Source organism: Seriola dumerili, unplaced genomic scaffold (assembly GCF_002260705.1).
Source record: "Seriola dumerili isolate Sdu_G_001 unplaced genomic scaffold, Sdu_1.0 BDQW01000056.1, whole genome shotgun sequence".
In the NCBI taxonomy this organism is placed as follows: Eukaryota; Metazoa; Chordata; class Actinopteri; order Carangiformes; family Carangidae; genus Seriola; species Seriola dumerili.
In genome coordinates, this window is record NW_019174311.1 from 7,887,270 (window position 1) to 7,908,510 (window position 21,241).

The 21,241-nt window shown below is 43.2% G+C and overlaps 2 protein-coding genes across 2 annotated transcripts in view; both read left to right on the forward strand.

Moving 5' to 3' along the window:
* The first annotated feature begins 550 nt into the window (after positions 1-550).
* On the forward strand, positions 551-15,358 carry bgn (biglycan). The gene is made up of 8 exons (XM_022741672.1): positions 551-823; positions 7,770-8,034; positions 10,968-11,080; positions 11,756-11,969; positions 12,117-12,227; positions 12,896-12,989; positions 13,588-13,726; positions 13,821-15,358. The coding sequence occupies exons 2-8, from the start codon at positions 7,785-7,787 to the stop codon at positions 14,016-14,018; spliced, it is 1,119 nt and encodes a 372-aa protein (XP_022597393.1). The 5' UTR covers positions 551-823; positions 7,770-7,784; the 3' UTR covers positions 14,019-15,358.
* Positions 15,359-16,263: 905 nt separating this feature from the next.
* Positions 16,264-21,241, forward strand: part of b4galt3 (beta-1,4-galactosyltransferase 3) — a 14,520-nt gene continuing 9,542 nt past the window's right edge. Inside the window, exons 1-7 of the mRNA XM_022741838.1 lie at positions 16,264-16,354; positions 16,931-17,025; positions 17,113-17,677; positions 17,826-18,061; positions 19,207-19,397; positions 19,496-19,618; positions 20,528-20,632. Of these exons, the coding sequence (XP_022597559.1) occupies positions 17,395-17,677; positions 17,826-18,061; positions 19,207-19,397; positions 19,496-19,618; positions 20,528-20,632 (938 nt within the window). The 5' untranslated portion in view covers positions 16,264-16,354; positions 16,931-17,025; positions 17,113-17,394. The remainder of the gene's footprint in view (positions 16,355-16,930; positions 17,026-17,112; positions 17,678-17,825; positions 18,062-19,206; positions 19,398-19,495; positions 19,619-20,527; positions 20,633-21,241) is intronic.

A 21,241-nucleotide genomic window follows, 5' to 3' on the forward strand; every position in this document is an offset into this window, starting at 1 on the left:
TCCTGACAGAGCTTGAGAGGATCTGCAGAGAAGACTGGCAGAAAATCCTTAAATCAACATGTGCAAGGATTGCTGCATCTTAAGACTGGAGGCTGTGATCCCTTCCAAAGGTACTTCAACTAAGTAAAGGGTCTGAATACTTACGTCAATGTTTCCTTTTTAATAAATTTGATTTTTTTTTTTTTTTTTTAATTCTTAAATTCTGTTTGCTTTGATTATGGGATATGGAGTATACACTGATGAGGGGAAATTTAATTTAAATGATTTTAGCATAAGCTGCATATTTAGCTGCAATATAAAAAGATATATACCTTAATATCATCCATATAATATTGTAAAGTTATCTGTGATGTTTGTATGTTGTCACTACATAGATTATCACAGGAATACTGAAATCCAACCAGTTTTACTGTAACAGCTACTGTAATAGCACAGAAGTACTGTGCCCAGGCCGCTCCCCCCACTACTTCTCCTCCTCCTCTTTCCTCCATCCAAAAAGGAGGCTGGCTTGTTAACTTTATGGGCTCGACCCCCCCGGCTCTCAGTCATTTCCTCGGTTTGGACTGAAACGCGCACACACGGTTCCCTGACGCGGTTCGCAGTGGCACAGAGTGGCGGAGGAGCTGCGACTGGATGTCAGAGGACCACAGGGAAATACTGCAATTATCCCTAAATGTGATGAACATATAGGACAATATTTGTTTTTTGTTTTGTTTTTTTTAATCTCCAGGATAATCTGACGCACAGAGGGAAAGGAAAAAAAAAAAAAAAAAACACCCTTCAATCAATTTTTTGGAATTAATTTCTTATCTCTATCCAAAAGGTAGGGGAGATGGGTTATTTTTTTCATTATATATCATGTTTAATCTTTTAATTTGACGGGGTTATTTCAACGTGAGAAATTGCAAAGTTAATGTTTTATTTAGAAACTTTTATGCTGTTGCAATATTGTAGTGAAATCAACTGAATTCAAAAAGTAGCACACAAAGTAGCCATAAACTCTTTGTGCTAAAACTTTTTTAAACTTTGCTTTAAGATTTATGTTGTGAACTTTTATGTTTGTTAAAGTTGTCATGTCGTTTCCACCAACTTACCTGCTAAATTTATATCTTACTAATTAGTTATTCCTCTCAATAATGTAAAACACTATCACTATTCTTTTTTTGCCATTTGATGCAACCTGTTCCATCATGTGCATGGCGCATCTGATGCTGCGGTTTTTTCGGGGTCAGCTCTGACGCAGCAGTAACACTAGATGGCGCAACGAGTCTCCAAAGAATTTCAACAGGAGTGATCATTGGAGGGCGAGATAATAATTAGGCGAACCTTTCATTTCCGCTCACTTTATCCTCAGATCAACGCACTTTTTTTTTTTTTTTTTTAAATTCTCTCACCATCAGGCTCTGAATGTAACACATGGGCTTTTATAACAAGACTTTTACCTCCATCCCTGCATCGTCATTTAGGGAGAATAATTATAGTGAAACGTGCCAATCAAGTCAACCCGTTCTGGTATACAGGCCTGCGCTGCCCTCAAATTCAGCCTCTCTCTACACACACACACACACACACACACACACACACACACAGGGTTCATATTGAAATGTGTTGAGAGAACTGTGGCCTGGGAAAACTTTATTTGGCAGGGAGATTATTATAGCTTGCTCTCTTTTCTTTGCCGTGTTTTACTTTGTATAACATGATGCAAACAAATACAGTCCTTTTTAAGAAAGCACCCCCCCCCCCCAACCCCCCAAACCCCCACCCCTTCTCTCTCTGTGGCCCCATTCTGTCTTATGCTGATGACTTCATGTCCGGCAATGGTTAACTACCATGTATGAGCCATTTATACCAGTCTATTTAACTGAGTAACCTTACTGTACAAAGAGAGAGCAAACAGTGTTAGTCAGACTCCGGAGTCAATGGTCAGACAGTCAAAATGATGGTTTAAATCTGTCTGTTTCCTGACTTTCCTGTCTGACTGCCTATTAGCCAGCCTGTGGGTTGACCACCCCTACACCTGCTCGTCTGTCTGTTCTGTGCTTCTCGCTGCCCTGTCTGTCCATCCACCTGTCTGTCTCAACACTCAACCTCAGTGCTTTATTTCAGTTTTCTACCTTTCCCGTCTTAACTCCCCTAGCCCACGGCTGCCCCTCTAGCTCCGTATTCCTCCCTGCGCGCCATCATTGATCAGTTTTAGTTTGATGCCAAATCAGTGGTTACATGTTTTCCCTTACTCTTGCAATTTTTGAATTTAAGTTATAATTAAATTTGTGCTCTGGAAATCTTGTCCATGCCATGTCTTGACAATAAAATCCGCTGACTGGTCCATTTTGGTTTGTCAAAAGGCAGCCATTGTTTAAAGTCTGTATTCACAGCCCACTTATAACTGGCACAAACTTTGGAATGCTTCACATACTCTGAATGAGGCTCATCTGCCCACCACAGACATGGATGCTCAGATCAGCTGTACCCCTGCTGTTAACTGATTTCACCCTTTTTTTTCTTTTCTTTTTTTTTTTTTTTGTTCTGTGTAGCTCTGCTCTCTGTTCTGCTCCGGTTAGGCCTTGTCCCTGCAGCGCTGAGCAGCTTGCCACCACATCCAAGCTTGGCGGCAACAGAGAAGCTGCCAAACAGTTCCTTTTTTTAGGGATAGCAGTCACCAAATTACAGCCGCTGGGGCAGTTAACTCCACCCGAATGCTCCTACCGGACCCGCCTAGCACTAACAGCGTGTGTGTGTGTGTGTGTGTGTGTGTGTGTGTGTGTGTGTGTGTGTGTGTGTGTGTGTGTGTGTGTGTGTGTGTGTGTACTTGTGTGTGTTCACATGTGTGGAGGTGAAGGACACATGGCATAAGGAAATGAAGGGGGTCTGAAAAATGACCAGATCATTTTGGAGTTGCACCTCAGATTTTGTGACTAAACTACAAAGATGGTTTATGTGTGTGTGTGTGTTTGTACATGTGAGTATGTGTTGCATTCCCACAAGCCAACATATGTGTGAGTCTTACATTTGTGTTTTTTTAGGAGTCACAGTTTATTACAGCTTGGATCCTGCTCAGAAAAACATGATGGGTTAGGGAAGAAACACAAAACTCTAACTGAAAACAAACGCATATCCGACGGAGTGACTCCAGCCAAAGATTTATTCTCTGCAACACAATACTAAGCCATGTCAAAGATTTAGTGCTCAGTCAGCACCTTGATCAGTCTGAGCCACCATGTGATGGTAATCGGCGCTGAGTGTTGACGTGGCTGCTGCCAATAAACCAGCGTTGTGGCGCCAGCTGGCACTTTTGGTAAAGCTCTGTGCCCCACCTTAACTCCGCTCGCACAACTGCCAGCACGCCCCGAGGAGCTGAGCTTCTCCTAAATATGAATACACGGGATAAAGTGAGCCAGCATTTTGATGTCTTTGATCGATCTAGCAATGGATCTTGGCACCTCCAGCTCTGCGAGTTCACGGCGGTGCCAAAGGGTTCAGACAAGAACAGCAGCTGTGAATAAACCGTGCAGTCATAAAAAGGGGTTATGTGCACATAAAATCTGATGATTTTTGCGGTCGTACCAATTAAAACGTTCTCTGCTGAGAAGAGGTGGCAGCAATTCATGAGAGTCAAAAGAAGAAGGGGGGGGGGGGTGTTGTGTGTGACTAGGTGGGAGGTAGTAGTGATTGCCTTTCTCCTGACTGTGGTCATGGGAGAACAAACACTGTGTGTTGTCTCGCGAGGAGATGATTATTCTTGGCAACACACAGAGCATATAGCTTAAATATATGTTTGTTTAGCTTGACAAGGGCAAAGGCCGCTTTGTGGGAACTCTAGGCACATCAAAGTAATTGCGGTGGATGTGAGGGCTGACAAGTACCCACCACTTGATGGATAGTGTATATAGGAAATGTAAAGCTAATCTCTGGCACCCAGTGTGGGAAACTCAAACAAATGATACACTTGTAGAGTGGATTGTTCACCAGATGGGGCTTCCACTGACACTGCTGTTTTTTTTTTTTGTTTTTTTTTTTTGTTATCAGTCGATATATCTATCCATCCATTCATCCGTGTCTGAATCCTCTCTCATTATCTCTCTGTTGTATCTTCAACTTTCTAATCCAGCAGTAAACCACTGGAATTCCTCTCTTCATAAAAGTGTCTGTCTTCTGTTGCCTTTTATGACAACTTCAACCACATTAAGAGGTGCAGACAGTCATATAATGTGTGTGTGTGTGTGTGTGTGTGTGTGTGTGTGTGTGTGTGTGCGCATGCGCGTGCGCGTGCGCATACATACTGGGTATAAGCTGACACACCTTTGACTCAGGGTGGGGAATTTCCTCCTGCTCCTCTATTTGACTGAAGGAAAATAGTCATTGCTCTAGATGAGAGAGAAGGCACTATGTGGCCAAAAGTATTTGGACACGACACCCCACTTGAATGTCGTTTCAATACCATGGCATTAACCACGCTGCTGTACCAGCCTCCACTCTTCTAAAAGGCTTTTCACGTGATTTTTGAACCTGGCTTTGAACAGGGCTTTGTTCCCGTTCAACAGCATTAGTGAGGTGAGTGATAAAGCCAGGCTCGCAGGTGTTAGATACACACCCGTTTACAGGGCTTTTCACATACAGTTTCCACATACGTCTTGCCACATAGTGCGGCAGAGATGTTACTGCAAAGACAGTACCACCTGTGATGCAGCTGCTGGTAGCAGCTGCATCACTCACATCCTCCTCGCCGCTGCCCGACACACAGCACCTTGGAGACAAACAGACAGGAATAGCCACCCATCCATCCATCTACCCATTAAACCACTTCTGGCCTTTGGCTGGGAGGAGAGCCGAGGCAACAACAATTAAGAGAGAAGCCTTTGGTTTGTTTTCGTCTCAGACCGGATGTTTGACGGCTCACAGTTTAAGTGGTGGGAGAGGAAATGCATTCATACACACAAGGGCTTGATAAAAGTGGTTATTACAGCCAGAGAGGCTGCTTGATTGTGGGATGTAGTTTAGACTTATCGTCATGTTGTGTTTATAGTAGCCTTATATGTGTCATTCCTGGATGATGATAGACTGTTCTTGTTCCTGTCTCCTTCTTTTTTCCCCCCTCAGCCATCATCTTCAGCACCTCTGTCTGCAAATCTCTATCAACTACCACATCTCTACAAATAGCAGACAAATGTCTCCGCAGAGTGTCACATTTTTAGATTTACAATACATGCTTGTGATATTTCCCGTAAAGTTGTACGGCACAAAATGCAGAAATTGTAGGTGTGTGAATAAGTCCGGTGGTGTTCTTCTGTGTGTGTTCCAGCTCTTTTAATGTGTCTTTGTGTGTTGCGTGTCATTGTGTGATGCTGACTATATATGCCCTAGCCGTGTCCTCTTGGCTGCATTTTTCTGGCCAAGCCAAGGCCAGTGGGGTTTTTATTTTCTGCAAAATGGTATAATTTGGCAGCTATTTTTATTGCAGGGAGCAGACTGCAGGGGCCACTTATTCATTCTTCCAGGCCAGGTCCACATTATGCACAGGCTCTTTGTCTTACAGATTTTAATGTCCCTAAATAATTTTTTATTTTTATTTCTTTGACTCGAGGGGAAAATGCTTCACAGTTGCAGAGGATTGCATAAGAAGCTTTAAAGTGAAATAGGCAGAGACGGATAATAGAACATTTCTCATGCACAGGATGTCCTGCGTAGTTCAGGGCTTGAAGCTGAATTTTGCATATGTGAGGTTATGAATGTGGTCAGTAACTGCTGAAGTTGAATTGATAAGCATGTGTTGTTAATTCATCTCCCACACACTGTGATGTATTACTCTGAACCACATTCTCGGGTTTCTTTGTGAAGTGTTTTTGTTAAGGCTCTACTTTTGCATTTTTTATGAAGGGTGGAATGAGAAGCATTTCCCCAACATTAAAAAGCCCTTGAAGCCCCTCACCAGTTTTATTATTGTAGCCTCCCTTTTAGGCCATTTGAAGTCTTGTGAACACTCAGTGCTACCAGAAATATCCTGGGACATTAAGTGAAATAACAAGGGCAAAGATCAAGCGAGTATTTAAATGGTGTCACATTTCGTAGAGGAACAAGATTGAGAGAATTTAGCAACACAAAAAGATATAAATTTCACTTTAAGACCTCTGGTAAAAAAAAAAGTCCTTCATCTTCTTCTTTTCTTGCTCTATTATGTTGTCAATCTCTCTCTGAACCTCCACTCCTCCATTTTCCTTTCATCAATCGGTCCCGACAATGCTGAAAGCCAAAATTTGCTTCCCTCTTGCTTCCAATGAACACCCGATCATGTTGCGACAGATCCTTAAACCTCTCTGAAATATACGCTAACAACTGGCATCAAGACTTTCCGCGCCTCAGTAGGATTACGGAGTGGTGGATCAGAGGAGGAATTAACAGGACAAGGCTAGAGATTATAAGGTTATAGTTCACGCCTGCATCCAGTGTAGGACTGGGCTTTACTTCATAGGTTTAGCTTCAGGTTAAGGGTCACAGTTTCCTGCTGAAGGGATCAGTTGGCCTGGTAATAATTTGTTTTTCCTCGGAATTAGGTTTTAGGTTGAGTGGCTGCGTTGAAGTGTTAGCTAGGTCAGTGCAGGCGGGATAAAGAAAGCAAGCAAATGGGCACACACATGCTCGCATGTCTGGTGACCTCAATTAGCCGTGAGTGTGTGCTCAGCTATGACATCATGGCTGTGTCTGTGTTTCATGACATGCATACACACTCGAACACGTGTGCATGCACGTACACACACACACACACGCTCTCGCACATTCTCACTTGGTCTTGCACACCCAGTTTCCCCTCTAAATGAATGGCGGCTTTGTTTGACTGTTTAGTTGCAGGAATAAAGTTTTCCACCGCTGAGGTGATGTCCTCCACACTATCTGATTGGCCAGTGAGAAGAGACTTGCTCTCCTGTGCAGGAAGCAGACAGTGACATTTCGTCAGTGTGGTTAAAGTGACTTTCATTCCCAGAGTCGGTTCCTGGCAAGTCTACCAGGGGGAATGAGTGCACTTCTCCTCCCCAGCCTCCAGCTCCTATTCTGCCTGTTAGGTGTGGTGTAAACAATAGGGCTTTGTAATTAAGGATAAGCAGACCATTTCATAATATTTCAATGTCCATTTATCACTGACTGCTACCTGTGCCCTGTGTTACAGTTATTTCATAGCCCTCATTGCACTTTCATGCAACACATTCTGCCCGTTTTTCTTCTGGAACATTCAGGTATTTAGGTATGCACCATTAAAGCACAATATTAACTAAAATAATTAAGTAATAATGCTCCTTTGGTGATTGTTGATATAGTTTAGCAAATTTTCTAACAAAAATTAGTTTACACAGATTGAACTTGGGGCTTCTGGGGCTTCTGGGGCTTCTGGGGCCCCCGGGCGTCTGGGGCTCCCGGGGGTTTGGGGAAGTCTATTGCTGATGCAATTTTTCATTGTTTTTTCTCTCATTTTTCAACATCCCAGTGCACATTTTCTCATCTACCCTTATTGACATAAAAAGAATGGACAAAATTATATCGGTATAATGCAATACAATTTAATGGCGCCACATATTACAGCCTCTAGAATGATCATATAGTTGATCCACCCTTCTAAAACAAGTTAAACTAAAACATTCAAAGCTTTGATAATGTAGGATTTATTGCAGGACTGTTGTATTAGTCTGGTTTACCTGATATGTGGCAACTGAATGTCCACATTTATGTTCAATAAAAACTGACACTGCTCTCCCTCCCTCCTCCTTCTGTTTTCTCAGGTGTGTAAGTAAAAGATGTTGCCACATTGCTCCCTCCTGCTCTTGCTATGCGTGGTCCGGCTGCTCTCCCCCACCTCTGCCCTGCCCTTCGAGCAGAGGGGCTTCTGGGATTTTGCCATGGACAGTATGGACAGCGGCGGCATGATGGCGATGATGAGGGACGAGGAAGAGGGTTCGGCCACGGACGAGATCCCCACCCCTGACATGCACATGTGCCCCTTCGGCTGCCACTGCCATCTCAGGGTCGTGCAGTGCTCTGACCTCGGTCAGTGAGAGTGTGTGAGAGCAACAGAGACGCATGTTTGTGACGCTTTGTCATCGTTTCTCAGCGTGTGTGTGTGTGGCAGGAGGTTCAGAAAGGAAAACAAATGAGTTGAATGGCAGAGAGAGTGAGCATGACCTGAGCCTTGCATGTCTTTCGTAGCTCCAGAGAATAAAGCCCCCCTTTGGTGTATTATCTAAGGGAGGAATTTCTCCCTCAGGATAACGCTGGTGTATTTTCACAAGGGAAAACATCTCTTTGAGGGATTTTGTGTTCCAGATTTTGTGTGTAGATACTGGGTGGGAGAGGAAGAGAGAAACGGTTTGAGGGGAAAAGGAGAAAAAGACTGAATCAAGGGAAGGGAGGAGGAAGAGAAAATAATACAAAAAGGGATCAAGAGCGAGAAAGGGGGATTTAGAGAGAAAGACACAGGAGTAACTGGAGAAAAAAAAAGGGACACTTTAATGGGAGGAGTTTATAATATCCTTACTGTCTTTAAGTAGCTGTTTCATGTTGTTTTTGGGACGTGGGCAGGATGTTTAATAGAAACCCAAAACAGGAAGGGAGGATGGAAGGAAGAATGACTTAGTCGACAGGGATTTAAACATGGATGGAGGATTAAAAGAAAAATGTTTGATTAAGTTAAAAAAAAGTGTATTTGAATCAAGATGATGCGAGGATTATGAATATTTACCGTTATGACACAAAAATATTCTGCTCCCTCCTGACGAATCAAAACACAACCTACCTCAAAATATGACTTTGATGGTGCTTTTACAGTCTGTCTGTGATTTAATTTTAGTCATGTTTCCATATAAAACATACACTCCAATTTACCAACTGTAGATATTATAAGTACATGCTTGTCTATTCTTACAGGACCAAAGACACTTAACTCCATCTTATTTATGGATATAAAGATTCCTCACATTATACTGGCTATTTAACTCTAATAAACTGTCTGTCTTTAGATTTAATGGTTTTGTCAAATCATCATTTTACAAGCTCTATATATTTACTGTCCCTGGTTCTTTCTGCAGCGGGTAAATGTGGAAGCATATAATTTCCGAGATGTCAAGTGCTTATTTAGAACACATGTATTTTGGCGGTGGCGTCTGTCTCCTCTCAGCGTGCATCCCAGCATGATGTCGGGTATTTGTGTTGAGGGGCGCTGGGGTTTAGGAGGGTGCTAGTTTTGTCAGTTTGTGGTGAAGGCTTTGAGATTTGTGGCAGATATGGGTGAAGAGCTGTGGTTTGGGGGTTTGGAGGGTTAAGGGATTCACCTTAATCAGGGTGAAAGTTGTTTTTTTTTCAGGTTTGTTGATCATGTCTGTTAGGTTTGATGCAGGCATACTAATCTAAAGGTTTCCAGCTGGCAGGATGCCTGTCGAAAAGCTGCAGGTGTTTGACTGGAAGGTAAATATTTCCTACCACAACAACATTCTGCACCTTTTGGAGTCGCACTGCTCTCCCAGCAGCTGTAATAACTTCATTACAGTAAGGAGAAAAGTAAATCACAGAGACGGAATCTGGTTTATAATTTAAACTGTATTTTCGGATTGAAACTTGATCTTTCACCCACAACTAATGAATCTATTTTGCTGTTCAATTTCTTGGACGAGGCCTCTTCAGCCACTGCACCAGATTTCTCAGCACTGCGAGGACAGGGTTTGAACAGAGGAAACTGCTGAGGGTTTGATCCTGTGTGGTGACATGGAGGGTGTGGCGCAGTGCAGCCAAAGCCATATATATCTAAACTTAACTCTAGATGGACAGCTCTGGGTAGAGTCATGCGGGTCAGATGTGGTTTGGTGGCAGACTGGATCCCAGTGGGACAGCTGGCGCTCTCTCTCTCTCTCTCTCTCTCTCTCCAGCACGCCTGGTTGCATCATGGTCGTGGTCGGGGATGAGGTCGGGCCCCTGTAGAGGATTCGCTTACCGTGGCCTGTCTGTGCCACTTACCGCATCTGATACACTCGTCGACGTGGCTCTGTGATGTGGTCTTGCTAATGACCTCTGGTTGCTGTGTTTGTGCGTCTGCTGAGTCACTTTTCCAGGGAGATCCCCGGGTGGAATAATGCAGGTGTATTTCTTAACACTGTCCACGTTTTCGTAACCCGTTCTTAGCCTGGATGCAATTTATTGCTTGGTAAACAATATTCATAAGCAACCTTGACCATAACGGCTTTTCGTGTTTATGCTATGTCACTGAAGTTGACAACCGCACGTTTTCACTACTTCTTCGCCACTCTACTCCTCAGCAGGTGTTTACAGTCTCAAAGAAGCCGAAATTAAAAACACTATTGTTCCCGAACGCAAGTGCAGCTCCACCGCTCACACATTGTCGCACACAGCTTGCATTTCTCTGTGTGTGTGTGTGTGTGTGTGTGTGTGTGTGTGTGTGTGTGTGTGTCTGGGTTGCGCCCGTCTCCCTTCCATTTGATGTGTGATTTCGCTGAAGGTATTTAAGTCACATCCTATGCGACTTCTGTCAAATGGAAACCAGATGGGAAACATCTGGTGTCCCCATCTGGTGTGAAGGGAATTTGTGTGTCTGTCTGTGTGAGAAGTGTGTGTGTGTGTGTACGTGCGTGTGTGTGTGCATGTCTTTGACAGTGACAGACCAGTAATGTTAGTTAAGTCTTGCTTTGACGTCTGTGTGTGTGTGACCTCCATGGTTGTGTGTATGTCCACCTCTCATTAAAGTAATAGACGAGGAGCCCAAAGTGCTCATTTGCGATGTGTGGGAGTGTGACTGGTTTAATTTTTAGGCCTGATGGAGGTTTTAAAACACACAGTGACTATTTATTTTCCAAAGTCTGTGTCTGACTAAGATATCCTAAGAGTTTGCCCACTGGGTGTTGGTTCACAGTCACCCATGGAAGCATTTAATGGAATATGATTCCCTCCTGTGTTTTTATTGGTCTTGTCTTCAGGTCTGACCGAGGTGCCAAAGAATATTCCTCAGGACACCAAGTTCCTGGACCTGCAGAACAACCGCATCACTGAGCTTACAGAGAATGACTTCAAAGGCCTCACTAACTTATATGTAAGAGACACACACAGTCTGGTCACATTCATGGTGTCCTGTACAGCGTCAGCTCAGCACCTCTCGAGGATGTGCAACTGATTCAGCTCAGCTTCTATTGGCTTCAGTACTGTGAAATATGATTATGACCCCTCAGTTTCCTCTGGGATTTACAGGTTCATTTCCTTTCTTTTTCACCCTCCACCGCCCTTCGCCCTGAGAGCTTTAATTGTATTAAAGTTTGAGCCTGAAGCCAAATGGGAGTATTCAAGCTCTCTTAGCAGAAAAGCTTTGCTCACTCCTGACACGCATTCAAGAGCACTGACCAAAAGCAATATTAAGTCTGGCAGCTTTGGAAACTCCCGACATGACATTATACAATAACTTCTCTATTAAGGTCTGTTTACCTCAGCCTACATCTGTCTCCATCTCTCAGCCAGCGCAGGTGGAGAGACAGTCTGCTAGATGATAGACTGCTGTGAACTGTTTCTGGATCTGTTTTAATTTACTCAGACACATTCACTAGAGACTGAGTAACAAGCTTTGGTGCATTCTGTGTATCAATTTCTTTTCATTTTCTGACTGTTTGGGTGCTACTGATGTTTTCACACAGGTCGCATAACATGGGTGTTGAAATTGGATCCTCCTGGGTTACTGTTTTTTTTTTTATTTTAATTTTAATTTTTTTTATTTCAGGGTCTGTCCCTGAGGAATAACCATATTTCCAAAGTCCACCCCAGAGCATTTGCCCCTCTCAAGCACCTGCAGAAGCTGTACTTCTCCAAAAACCTGCTGACCACTATCCCCAAGAACTTGCCTCCCTCTCTGGTTGAGATGCGGATCCATGAGAACCGCATCAAGAAGGTGGCAGCTGGAGCCTTCGCAGGGCTGGTCAACATGAACTGCATAGGTCAGAAATGCTGATGACTTCAGTGAATCTAGGCTATATTCTGTGGTGCTTACCGCCGCTTTTGCTACTTTATAGCACTGGCACTGGATTTTGAAGATTAAAGGGACTGTATTTTGACGTGCCACAAATATTCCCTTTATCTTGCAGAAATGGGAGCGAACCCCATCCACAACAGTGGTTTTGAGCCTGGAGCCTTCAAGGGACTGAAACTGAATTATCTGCGTATATCTGAGGCCAGACTGACAGGAGTGCCAAAAGGTAACAACCCCTCTGTGTGGCTAAAATGGTAACATATATGCATTACATTGTTTAAAGGAAATACTTATTTTGGGAAATACGCTTTGATCAATGCCACTCTTATAACTGTACGGTAAATATGCAGCTATCGCCAGCAGCCCACTGTCTTATCAATGTCCCACATAAAGATAAGAGACAGGGGAAACAGCTAGCCTGGCTCTGTCCAAAGATTAAAAAAAATCTGCTCACTAAAACTCCATAATTAACATTGTATAAAGTATATTACTCATTTAATCTGTACAATGGAGTCTCCGCTGGTTGCCAGACAACGGCATGGTAACAACCACTGACTCCAGGAAGTCACTGCCTCCTGCCAGCACATGACATATAATGTGTTAGTGAGCTTTAAAAGTGCTGATGGGTGATTTTTTTTTTTTTTTTTTCACTTTTGGACAGAGCAAGGCTAGCTGTTTCCCCCTGTTTCTAGTCTTTATGCTAAGCTAGGCTAATTGGCTGCTGGCTGTAGATTCATAACTGACCGATGCAACAGTGGTGTCAACTCTAAGAAAGTGACAAAGTGTTTTTCTCAAAATGTCACCTTTAAGACACAAAGAGGAACAGACAGCTGAGGCACAAAATCAAATCTCACCCTGAAGTGGAGTATTACAGATACAGCGTCTGTCTTTCAGATCTCCCAGAGAGTCTCAATGAGCTTCATCTGGACCACAACGAGATCCAGGCTGTAGAACTGGAGGACCTGAGCCGCTACAAAAACCTGTACAGGTACCTTCCACACCACAACATCATACTCATTTTTTACCCATAATCCATTGCTTTCATCCTGAGGGCTTTGCTTAATGATCCTGTTGTTTGAAAAAATAAAAAAAAATACATTGCCAGTCACCAGTGCCCCTTAGGGGTGATAAAATGAACTACACTGACATGCCACTTAAAAGTAGCAGGATAACACTATGAGTTTACTGTAAACCTGTTTTCCCACTCCAGCTGCTCCAGCTGACAGTGAGCCGGCATGAACAACACCAGAACTCTGAAACTGGAGCATCTAAATTGAATTCAGCCATTTTTTATTTTATTTCATGATTTACTCCTGTGCTGTGCCTCTCAAATTGTTTCTCCTCAACTCATGCGCCAGTTTTCTTTCACCTCTTTCCTTCACACTTCTATTCGCTAATGGGATTATTTCTGGTCGCGGGTGCTTTGCCAGGCTGATGTGGCTCTAATTCTCACCTGGTTTAATATCACTTTATTGCAGTGATAAGAATCATTTCAACTAAGCAGTTAAACAGTTAAGTTAATGTACCGTGCAGTGCCCAGTTTTCTGACTATTTCACATTTTCCCTCCTTGTCTCACTTTTTCCAGGTTGGGCCTTAGCTTTAACCACATCCGGAACATAGAGAACGGCAGTCTGTCCTACCTGCCCCGGCTGAGAGAGCTGCATCTGGACAACAACCGCCTCAGCCGTGTTCCCAAAGGCCTCCCAAATATGAAATACCTCCAGGTGAGTCTAAAACACGCGCAAAAAAGCATCCGAGACTGAATGTTTCACATGATGCTCTATTCACCCCTCTACGTTGCAACTCCTGTTTTTCTAGGTGGTGTACCTGCATTCCAACAACATCGGCCTTGTGGCTGTGGATGACTTCTGCCCTCGAGGATTTGGGATGAAGAGGGCGTTCTATAACGGCATCAGCCTGTTTGCAAACCCTGTCAACTACTGGGAGGTGCAGCCCGCGACGTTCCGCTGTGTCAGCGACCGGCTGGCCATTCAGTTCGGCAACTACAAAAAGTAAAGACAGGGAGATGCTGAGAGATGGAGAGAGTGAGGGGAAGGCGGTGGAGGAGGAGCAGATAATTTAAATAATGAAAAAAACTTGAGAGATAGAGGAAAGGAAGTTCATATTGCAGAAGATTATTTTTTATTATTATAAATGTTTTTTTTTCTGGAGAGAGGGTGAGCGATGGAGGAAATGGGCAATAAACTGATGAAATAGAAGGAGAAGTCATCAATACAATAACACAACTTGAAGGCAGTGAGAGAAAGCAAAGAGCTTGTAGTACTTCATCTGAGTTTTCGCATTTTTTAATCAGAGTTTTACCATTTGAAAAGGATGAAACAGAGGAGACTGTCTGAGAAGAATGTTTTCCCCGGTCTACATCAATGAAAAATGAGTACTGAAAACTTGTGAAGCATTTCATTCCAATTTTTTTTTTTTTTTTTTTTTTTTTTTTTTTTTCACACAATAGAGCTTATTGTGATAGAAGTCTTTTTATTAACATTTTTGGTTAAGTTTATGAGTTAAAAAAATAGAAACGCATTGCTTTATAGATGTTTTTATATATATAAAAAGGTGCTCTGTGTGACTTTCTGTGTGTGCAGATTTGGGAGATCAATCACATTGTCCCCGTTTCACTGGTCTGAAGCCATTTGGCCCTCAACTCTGTGATTACATGAATCTGTATTGATAAACAACTGGTCACAGAATTGGGGCTGTTTTCCATCACGTACAGACACAAAAACAATTGCACAAAAAGTTGAAACTTCGGTTAATGTTTATTACCAGTTAAGCAACATTTCTGTATATGTCATGGCAGTTGATTGATTAAAAGACCGACAGGCACAGTTCCCCTCATCGGAGTTAAACATCTTGTCCTATTCACCTGAGGTGACTGAAGCACCTGCGTGCCTGTGTAAGGAGTCCGTTCTGTGCCTTTACTAAATATTATGCTGTCTGTATGTTACTTTAATACAGTATTTTTTGAGGGGACACTGAGGTTGTGGGGGTTTTCCCCAGATAGAGAAAAGACACACCCGCTTTGCTTTGAAACAATGAAGGCAGTGTGTTCACATAGTGCTACAAACAATAGTAGTGTTGATGCATTGTTTTGCACAGTTTTTTTTCTGTTATGCTTTACCTGCTTCAGGGTTACTGGGGGGGTTACTGGGGGGTTTACCTTTGTGGAACTACTTTAGCCATAAGTATTCTGTCCTGTCTCTGTTCTGTAATCTGACAAGCTACTGCTGCATGTGAATAAAAACATTTTTAGCCTGCTGCATTAAGCCAGTGAACAACTGATGCCCCTGGGTTGGATGCCGTGTGAGAAATAAAGTTAAAATAGTCTTTTTGTCAAATGGGGTCAACATGGTATTTTTGCATATGTTCACACACTTAAGTCTTCAGCAGTGAGTTTGAGAGGATGTGTGTGTGTGTGTGTGTGTGTGTGTGTGTGTGTGTGTGTTTTGTGTCAGAACTGTTTTAGCCACAAGAAATGTCTGGAGTGGTCCTATACCTACTGCATTGTGCAACTCTCTCTTCAGAGATGCTTTCCCACCAGACTATCAGCACAGATGAACACACACACCCGCACACACACACAGGAAAAAAGATCAAGCAACGTGATAGAGAAATCTGCAGAAAATTCACCTCGATGAATCTTCACAGGAAAAAAAAAAAAAAAAAACACTTTTCAAAATGAAAAACTCCCACTGCATCCTACAGACATTGTAGCAGCATTTTCACAATGACAAATATATATGATATAAACTTAAATAACCACAACATGCAGGCTAAAATAATGTGGAGTGATATTGTAACAAGTATGAAGTCCCACACTAGCTTCCTCAACTTAATCTGCATTCAGATAAATAATGTTAAGCACTGATTTAACGAGGTCAAATACATAAATGCATCAATCATCCGTGGCAACATCATCACGTCCTTTTCATTTTCAAATATAGCGCCCTGTGCGTCACCGCGGTGCGCCCCAGCCCATCTGACTGGATGATACAGCCGCGTTTGGATGAGGCAGAGCGCACTTGCCTGTGTTGACACTGGACAGATATGCGGCTATGCTCTTGCGTGTGAAAGCGTCTGCAGCTGCAGCGCTCTCTAAGCAGCTACGGGGTGATTTCGACTCGGATGAGAGATTAGGAGGAGGAGGAGGAGGAGGAGGAGGAGGAGGCGGAGGAGGTGGAGCGACCAGCATCAGAAAAGAAAAAGAAAAAGAAAAAAAAACCCCAAAAAACGATAGGCTATCTTTTGGTCCATCGCGTCCACTCGGTGGCAGCGGCCTGTCGATTGTCAGAAGAAGCCGGGGGCTGGATTTGAAATGTCGCAGGGACATGCTGGTGAGTCGGCTGGTGCAGCAGAGCTTGTATTGAATTAATATGACAAAATTGCCAGATTGCCTTTGTGCAATCTTGTAGCCAGCGACATTTTTTTGACATATTTTCGCTTTATTCATGTAAATACTGCACATGATTGCCTGCACAGGCCTAACGGTAGATGCTGATAGGCTGATCACCTGGATGGAAAGCTATCTGTAGCCTACTGAGAACCATGGCGCTGTTTCTCCTCCTTTACTAATAGCTCTGGATTCTGGTTTCCTGTCTCAGGAAATTCAGACGCACTTCCATTGATGACTCCAGTCTCAGGAGACATGCTATAGCATGAAATTGTTTGGACAAACAGGGAACTGTAATGTTGGATTAATTTGAGCCGCAGGCATCAGGCGTCTCTTCCTTATACGCCCCATGGAATGTCACTGCTGGGAATAAGCCATTCTAAATAAAGAAGCAGACATGACATTTGTTTGTAGCTGCTTGTCATTCCCCAGCTTAATTTAGCTTACAGTGGACTACACAGCAGTACTGAGGCAAACCTGCTGCTGCATTGTTACTCACTTAGGTCTTATTTTCTTTCAGAAGCTTGATGATGAAAGGGGGAAGAGGAGGAGAGAGGTGGAGTGAACCCTTTATGGCCTGGGACAGGTTTTAATTAGACCCAATTGCAAAATCAGGTATGGTACATCTAGAATGATATGATGCACTAACAATAACAAAAAGCAGTAATTGTAATTAACAATCATTTTCTTCTTTCCTCTCAGCTACGTCTATGGTCAGGAGGTGATGGCAGTGCTGACTGAGCTTCATCACTACTATTACCCATTCCTACAGATGGATCCCCACCACTTGCACATCTGAGCCTGTCCACAGCACTGCCTCTTCCCCCACCCCCTTCTCCTTCTGCCTCCCCTTGCTCATATCCTACCTTTTCCTCCACCCTCCTCATCCAGCTACCACTTTGCTCTCCCTTCCCATTTCTCCTCCTATCCCTCCAACCAATTTCCCCACCTCGAATTTCTCTGTATTTCCGCAATTATTTTATTATGGCGTGCTTTGGGCGCTCTCTGGACTCCCCGTGCACACTAGCCTTGCTGGTGGGCTTCCAGTTTGCCTTTGTCCTCTATTTCTCCCTCGGGGGTTTCAAAGGCCTGGTGTCTGTCCTGGTGCACACCACAGAGCCGGAGTTTGATTACTCTCGACCTCATGACGTCTACACCAACCTCAGTCATCTGGGAGTACCGCCTCCCCCGCCTCGCAACTCTGGCACTGGATCCCCTGCCACAGGACCACCACTGAGAGACTGCCAGATCCCCTCTCCACTGCTGGGTAAGGGAGGGAGGGGTTAAATGTGTGCTGTTATGACATGCATATCCAGTAAAAGGCACAGTGAATGTTGTTAGTGTGTGGTATTCTGCTAAGATATTGGTCAGACAAAAGCCAGACAGTATCACTGAAACTTATCCCCCCCCCCCAGTCGGACCTGTGTCTGTCCATCTGTCCTCTCCTCTGTCTCTGGAGGACATCAGACAGAGGAATCCATTGGTGATGCCAGGCGGACGCTATCGGCCTCCAGACTGTGAACCCCGCCACCACACAGCGATAGTGGTACCATACCGGAACCGGCAGACCCACCTCCGTGCCCTGCTCTACCACCTCCACCCCTTCCTGCAGAGACAGCAGATCCACTACAGCATCTATATAGTGCAGCAGGTCAGGTTATGTATGAGTGTTTGTGTGTGCACAGGCTGGTTTAAAATCATATCAATAGCTTGCACTGTCTCCGTAATACTAGTGTAAAACTGGTATACAAGTGGTGTGGTACTCATGTAGATATTACTGGGACTAAGAGCAACATTATGTACTCGTGTAATGATAATAATGATAATAATAAACTTTATTTGTATAGCACCTTTCATACAAGAATTGCTGCACAAAGTGCTTTACATTTATCTTTTAAGAAATGGCATGCAGTAAGTGCATAAATGAACATAAAAACATGTTAAAAGCAATAATGTAAAATGAGATGGAATAATAATGAACTAAATAAATAATTAAAATGAGAGCTGGCTGAAGGCTAATGTGAAGAGATAAGTCTTAAGCTTTCTATTAAAAAATACTTAGTGAGCTGCTTCTTGGATATCTATTGGTTGTGTTCCATAGCTTTGGGCCGTAACTGACAAAGGCTGCATCCCCAATTTACAGTTGTTGCGGGGAACGTTCAATAAACCAGCTGTAGATTATCTTAGTGTTCTTGGAGATAACAGTAACAAGGGAGTTAGTTATGTAGCCAGCTGGTCCTTGCCCATTAAGGCATTTGTATATAAGGGGGAGGACCTTAAAATGAATTCTAAATGTAACAGGACGCCAGTGAAAAGCAACTGAATCCGGGCCAATGTGCTCTCTCCTCTTGGTTGTGGTTAACAGCAGAGTTAACTGCAGAGTTTTGAGTGAGCTGAAGTCTGTCAGTGGTTGTTTTCTGAGCACATAAAGGAGCTGTCTCTAAGTTTTGCTATTGCTACATATCTAACATTAGCATTAATGGGTGTTAACTTAGCAGTCTAGAACAAACGTTGCAAGTTCAGCATCAAACTTCATTCCTTTACTTGCCAAGAGCTGTCTCCAGCGGTGGAAAGTAACCCTCTTATTTTGTTTCTATTTACATCACTTCCTGTCTCCCCTTGAAATTAGCATGCTAAGCAGCTAGCTCCAGCCTGGCCACTTTCTGGTTTTTGTGTCCAGTCTGCCCTGAAGAAGTAGTGCTTCTCAGAGGCCTTTAACACATGCTTTGCTTGTTTTGAAATCAATACATTCGTGTGTAACTAAGTGTTCTCTCCTGCTTCTGTTTCTGGTTTCAGTGGGGGAATGGTACTTTTAACCGAGCCAAGCTGCTTAACGTTGGGGTGCGGGAGGCCCTCAGAGATGAAGACTGGAGCTGCATCTTCCTGCATGATGTTGACTTGCTGCCTGAGAACGACCACAACACCTACACCTGCCACAAGCAGTTCCCCACACACCTGTCTGTGGCCATGGACAAGTTCAGATACAGGTAAAAGCAGTGCGTGTGTACATGGATTGATTACGTTTAAATGCATTGTACTGAGACATTAAATTCAAGATTGTGCATCGGTGATATGACTCTCCCAGGCTGCCGTACCCGCAGTATTTTGGTGGGGTGTCTGCAGTAACCCCAGATCAGTACATGAAGATGAATGGCTTTCCCAACCAGTACTGGGGCTGGGGTGGAGAGGATGATGACATTGCTGCCAGGTGAGGACGGTGAATATGAGCTCCACACCCTGCAACGACGTGCACGGCCATCTAAGCCTCTCTATTTCCCATACTCTTTCACTATCTTTTGCTTTACTCATCTATCCATCATCCTTTTTGTTTGCAGTTTTATTGTCACGTGTTTTTCTTTTCTTTGGCTTTTATTTTATGTGTCCTAACATCATCTTTCATCGTCATGTCCCGTCCCACTGCTGTGGCTTTGCTGTGTTTCTCTTGGAGTGGGCTCAGTGAGTATGCTCGCATGGACTAGCTCGCAGATTTGGGCTGGGCTGCGTGCTTAACAGTTTTCAGGCAGTTTTCAAGCTCATCTCATTTCTATGATACTTTGGTCCCCTCTCTCCACTCTCTGGCTCCTCTAGCATTTGCCAATCTATTATAAGTGGCGCTGAATACAACAGAAAAATTATAATCCAAAAGCTTGCACAAACTGTAAAATGAAGCAAAACTACAATACTTCTCCCCTACTTTTAATAATATTTTTGCATGATGGTTGCAAATGAAAAACTATCATATGAAGGGCATTTACAGTACTTACATGTTTTGATTGACTTAGATGACTGGGGTGGGACACAAGCACCAGAGATGGAAAAAGGGAACCACAGTTTTTTCCATACATCATATATGGGAGGTGTTATTCACATACATCACAAACAATTCTAGGTTTGTTTTCTTTATGTTTCTGTTTTTTTTAAATGTAACCTTTAGAGGCTAGATGTACCTAGATTGAGCAGTGTTATTGCTTTGAGTAATAGAAAATAGCATGAATGTTTGGGCACCAGGTTTGTTGATGTAATATTATCCTCACTCTGAAATTGAGTTTTCCAGTTTTATCCTTCTGATTGAGAATCTGATGTTCCTGTTGACTCCTGTTGTGTGCTGCTTGTCCAGAGTTCGTCTATCTGGCATGAAGATTGTGCGCCCTCCAGTGGCCATTGGTCATTACAAGATGATCAAGCATAAAGGAGACAGAGGCAATGAGCAAAACCCACGCAGGTACAGATGGAGACATTTTTTTCCCTTGATCTGAGTTTCTGGTGTATTTGCCTCTTTTAAGTTGGATGTTTCTGAACTATGACATAACATACTGCATTTAACTTATAAATAGAAATTAGAAATAATCACTCACTTTGTGCTACTACATACTTGTCCGGGCACCACTCTCATTGCTGGAGCCAGGCATTAGGATTATGTTGCCTTTCACTTTTTGTCCAAACCTGTCCTACCTCCAGCTCCTGACATGTTGAGCCTTTACAGTAATTGTTGTTTCATTTTTGTTGACATGCTGTTTTGTATGGGGTTGGCATTTTCTTCTGCCTGCTCTGTGGTGCCAACTATTTCTGCTGCCTCGGGCAGCTTGCTCATTTGTTTTTTGGTTTAAAAATCTGTTATTTTTTCTCATCCATAATACTTTGGAAAGATTTTCTTGATTACAAAAACAAGCTTCTGCAAATCAGCTGTAGCGCTGTCAGGAGCACTTTATTACCTTTTTCAGGGTCTTGTTCATGTGGTAATGTGAAAGGAATAATTCAACATTTTGGGAAATACACATTGGTTTTCTTGCAGTCCGTAAAATGAATGAAGCTTAGCATAAGTACTGAAAAC

What these genes read in the sequence shown, in the direction of transcription:
- bgn (XM_022741672.1), top strand. Translation starts at nt 7,785, where the DNA reads ATGTTGCCACATTGCTCCCTCCTGCTCTTGCTATGCGTGGTCCGGCTG. An exon ending in AAGGCCTCACTAACTTATAT is followed by an intron (nt 11,081 to 11,755) that starts GTAAGAGACACA and finishes TTTTTATTTCAG; the next exon opens with GGTCTGTCCCTGAGGAATAA. An exon ending in CGCTACAAAAACCTGTACAG is followed by an intron (nt 12,990 to 13,587) that starts GTACCTTCCACA and finishes CACTTTTTCCAG; the next exon opens with GTTGGGCCTTAGCTTTAACC.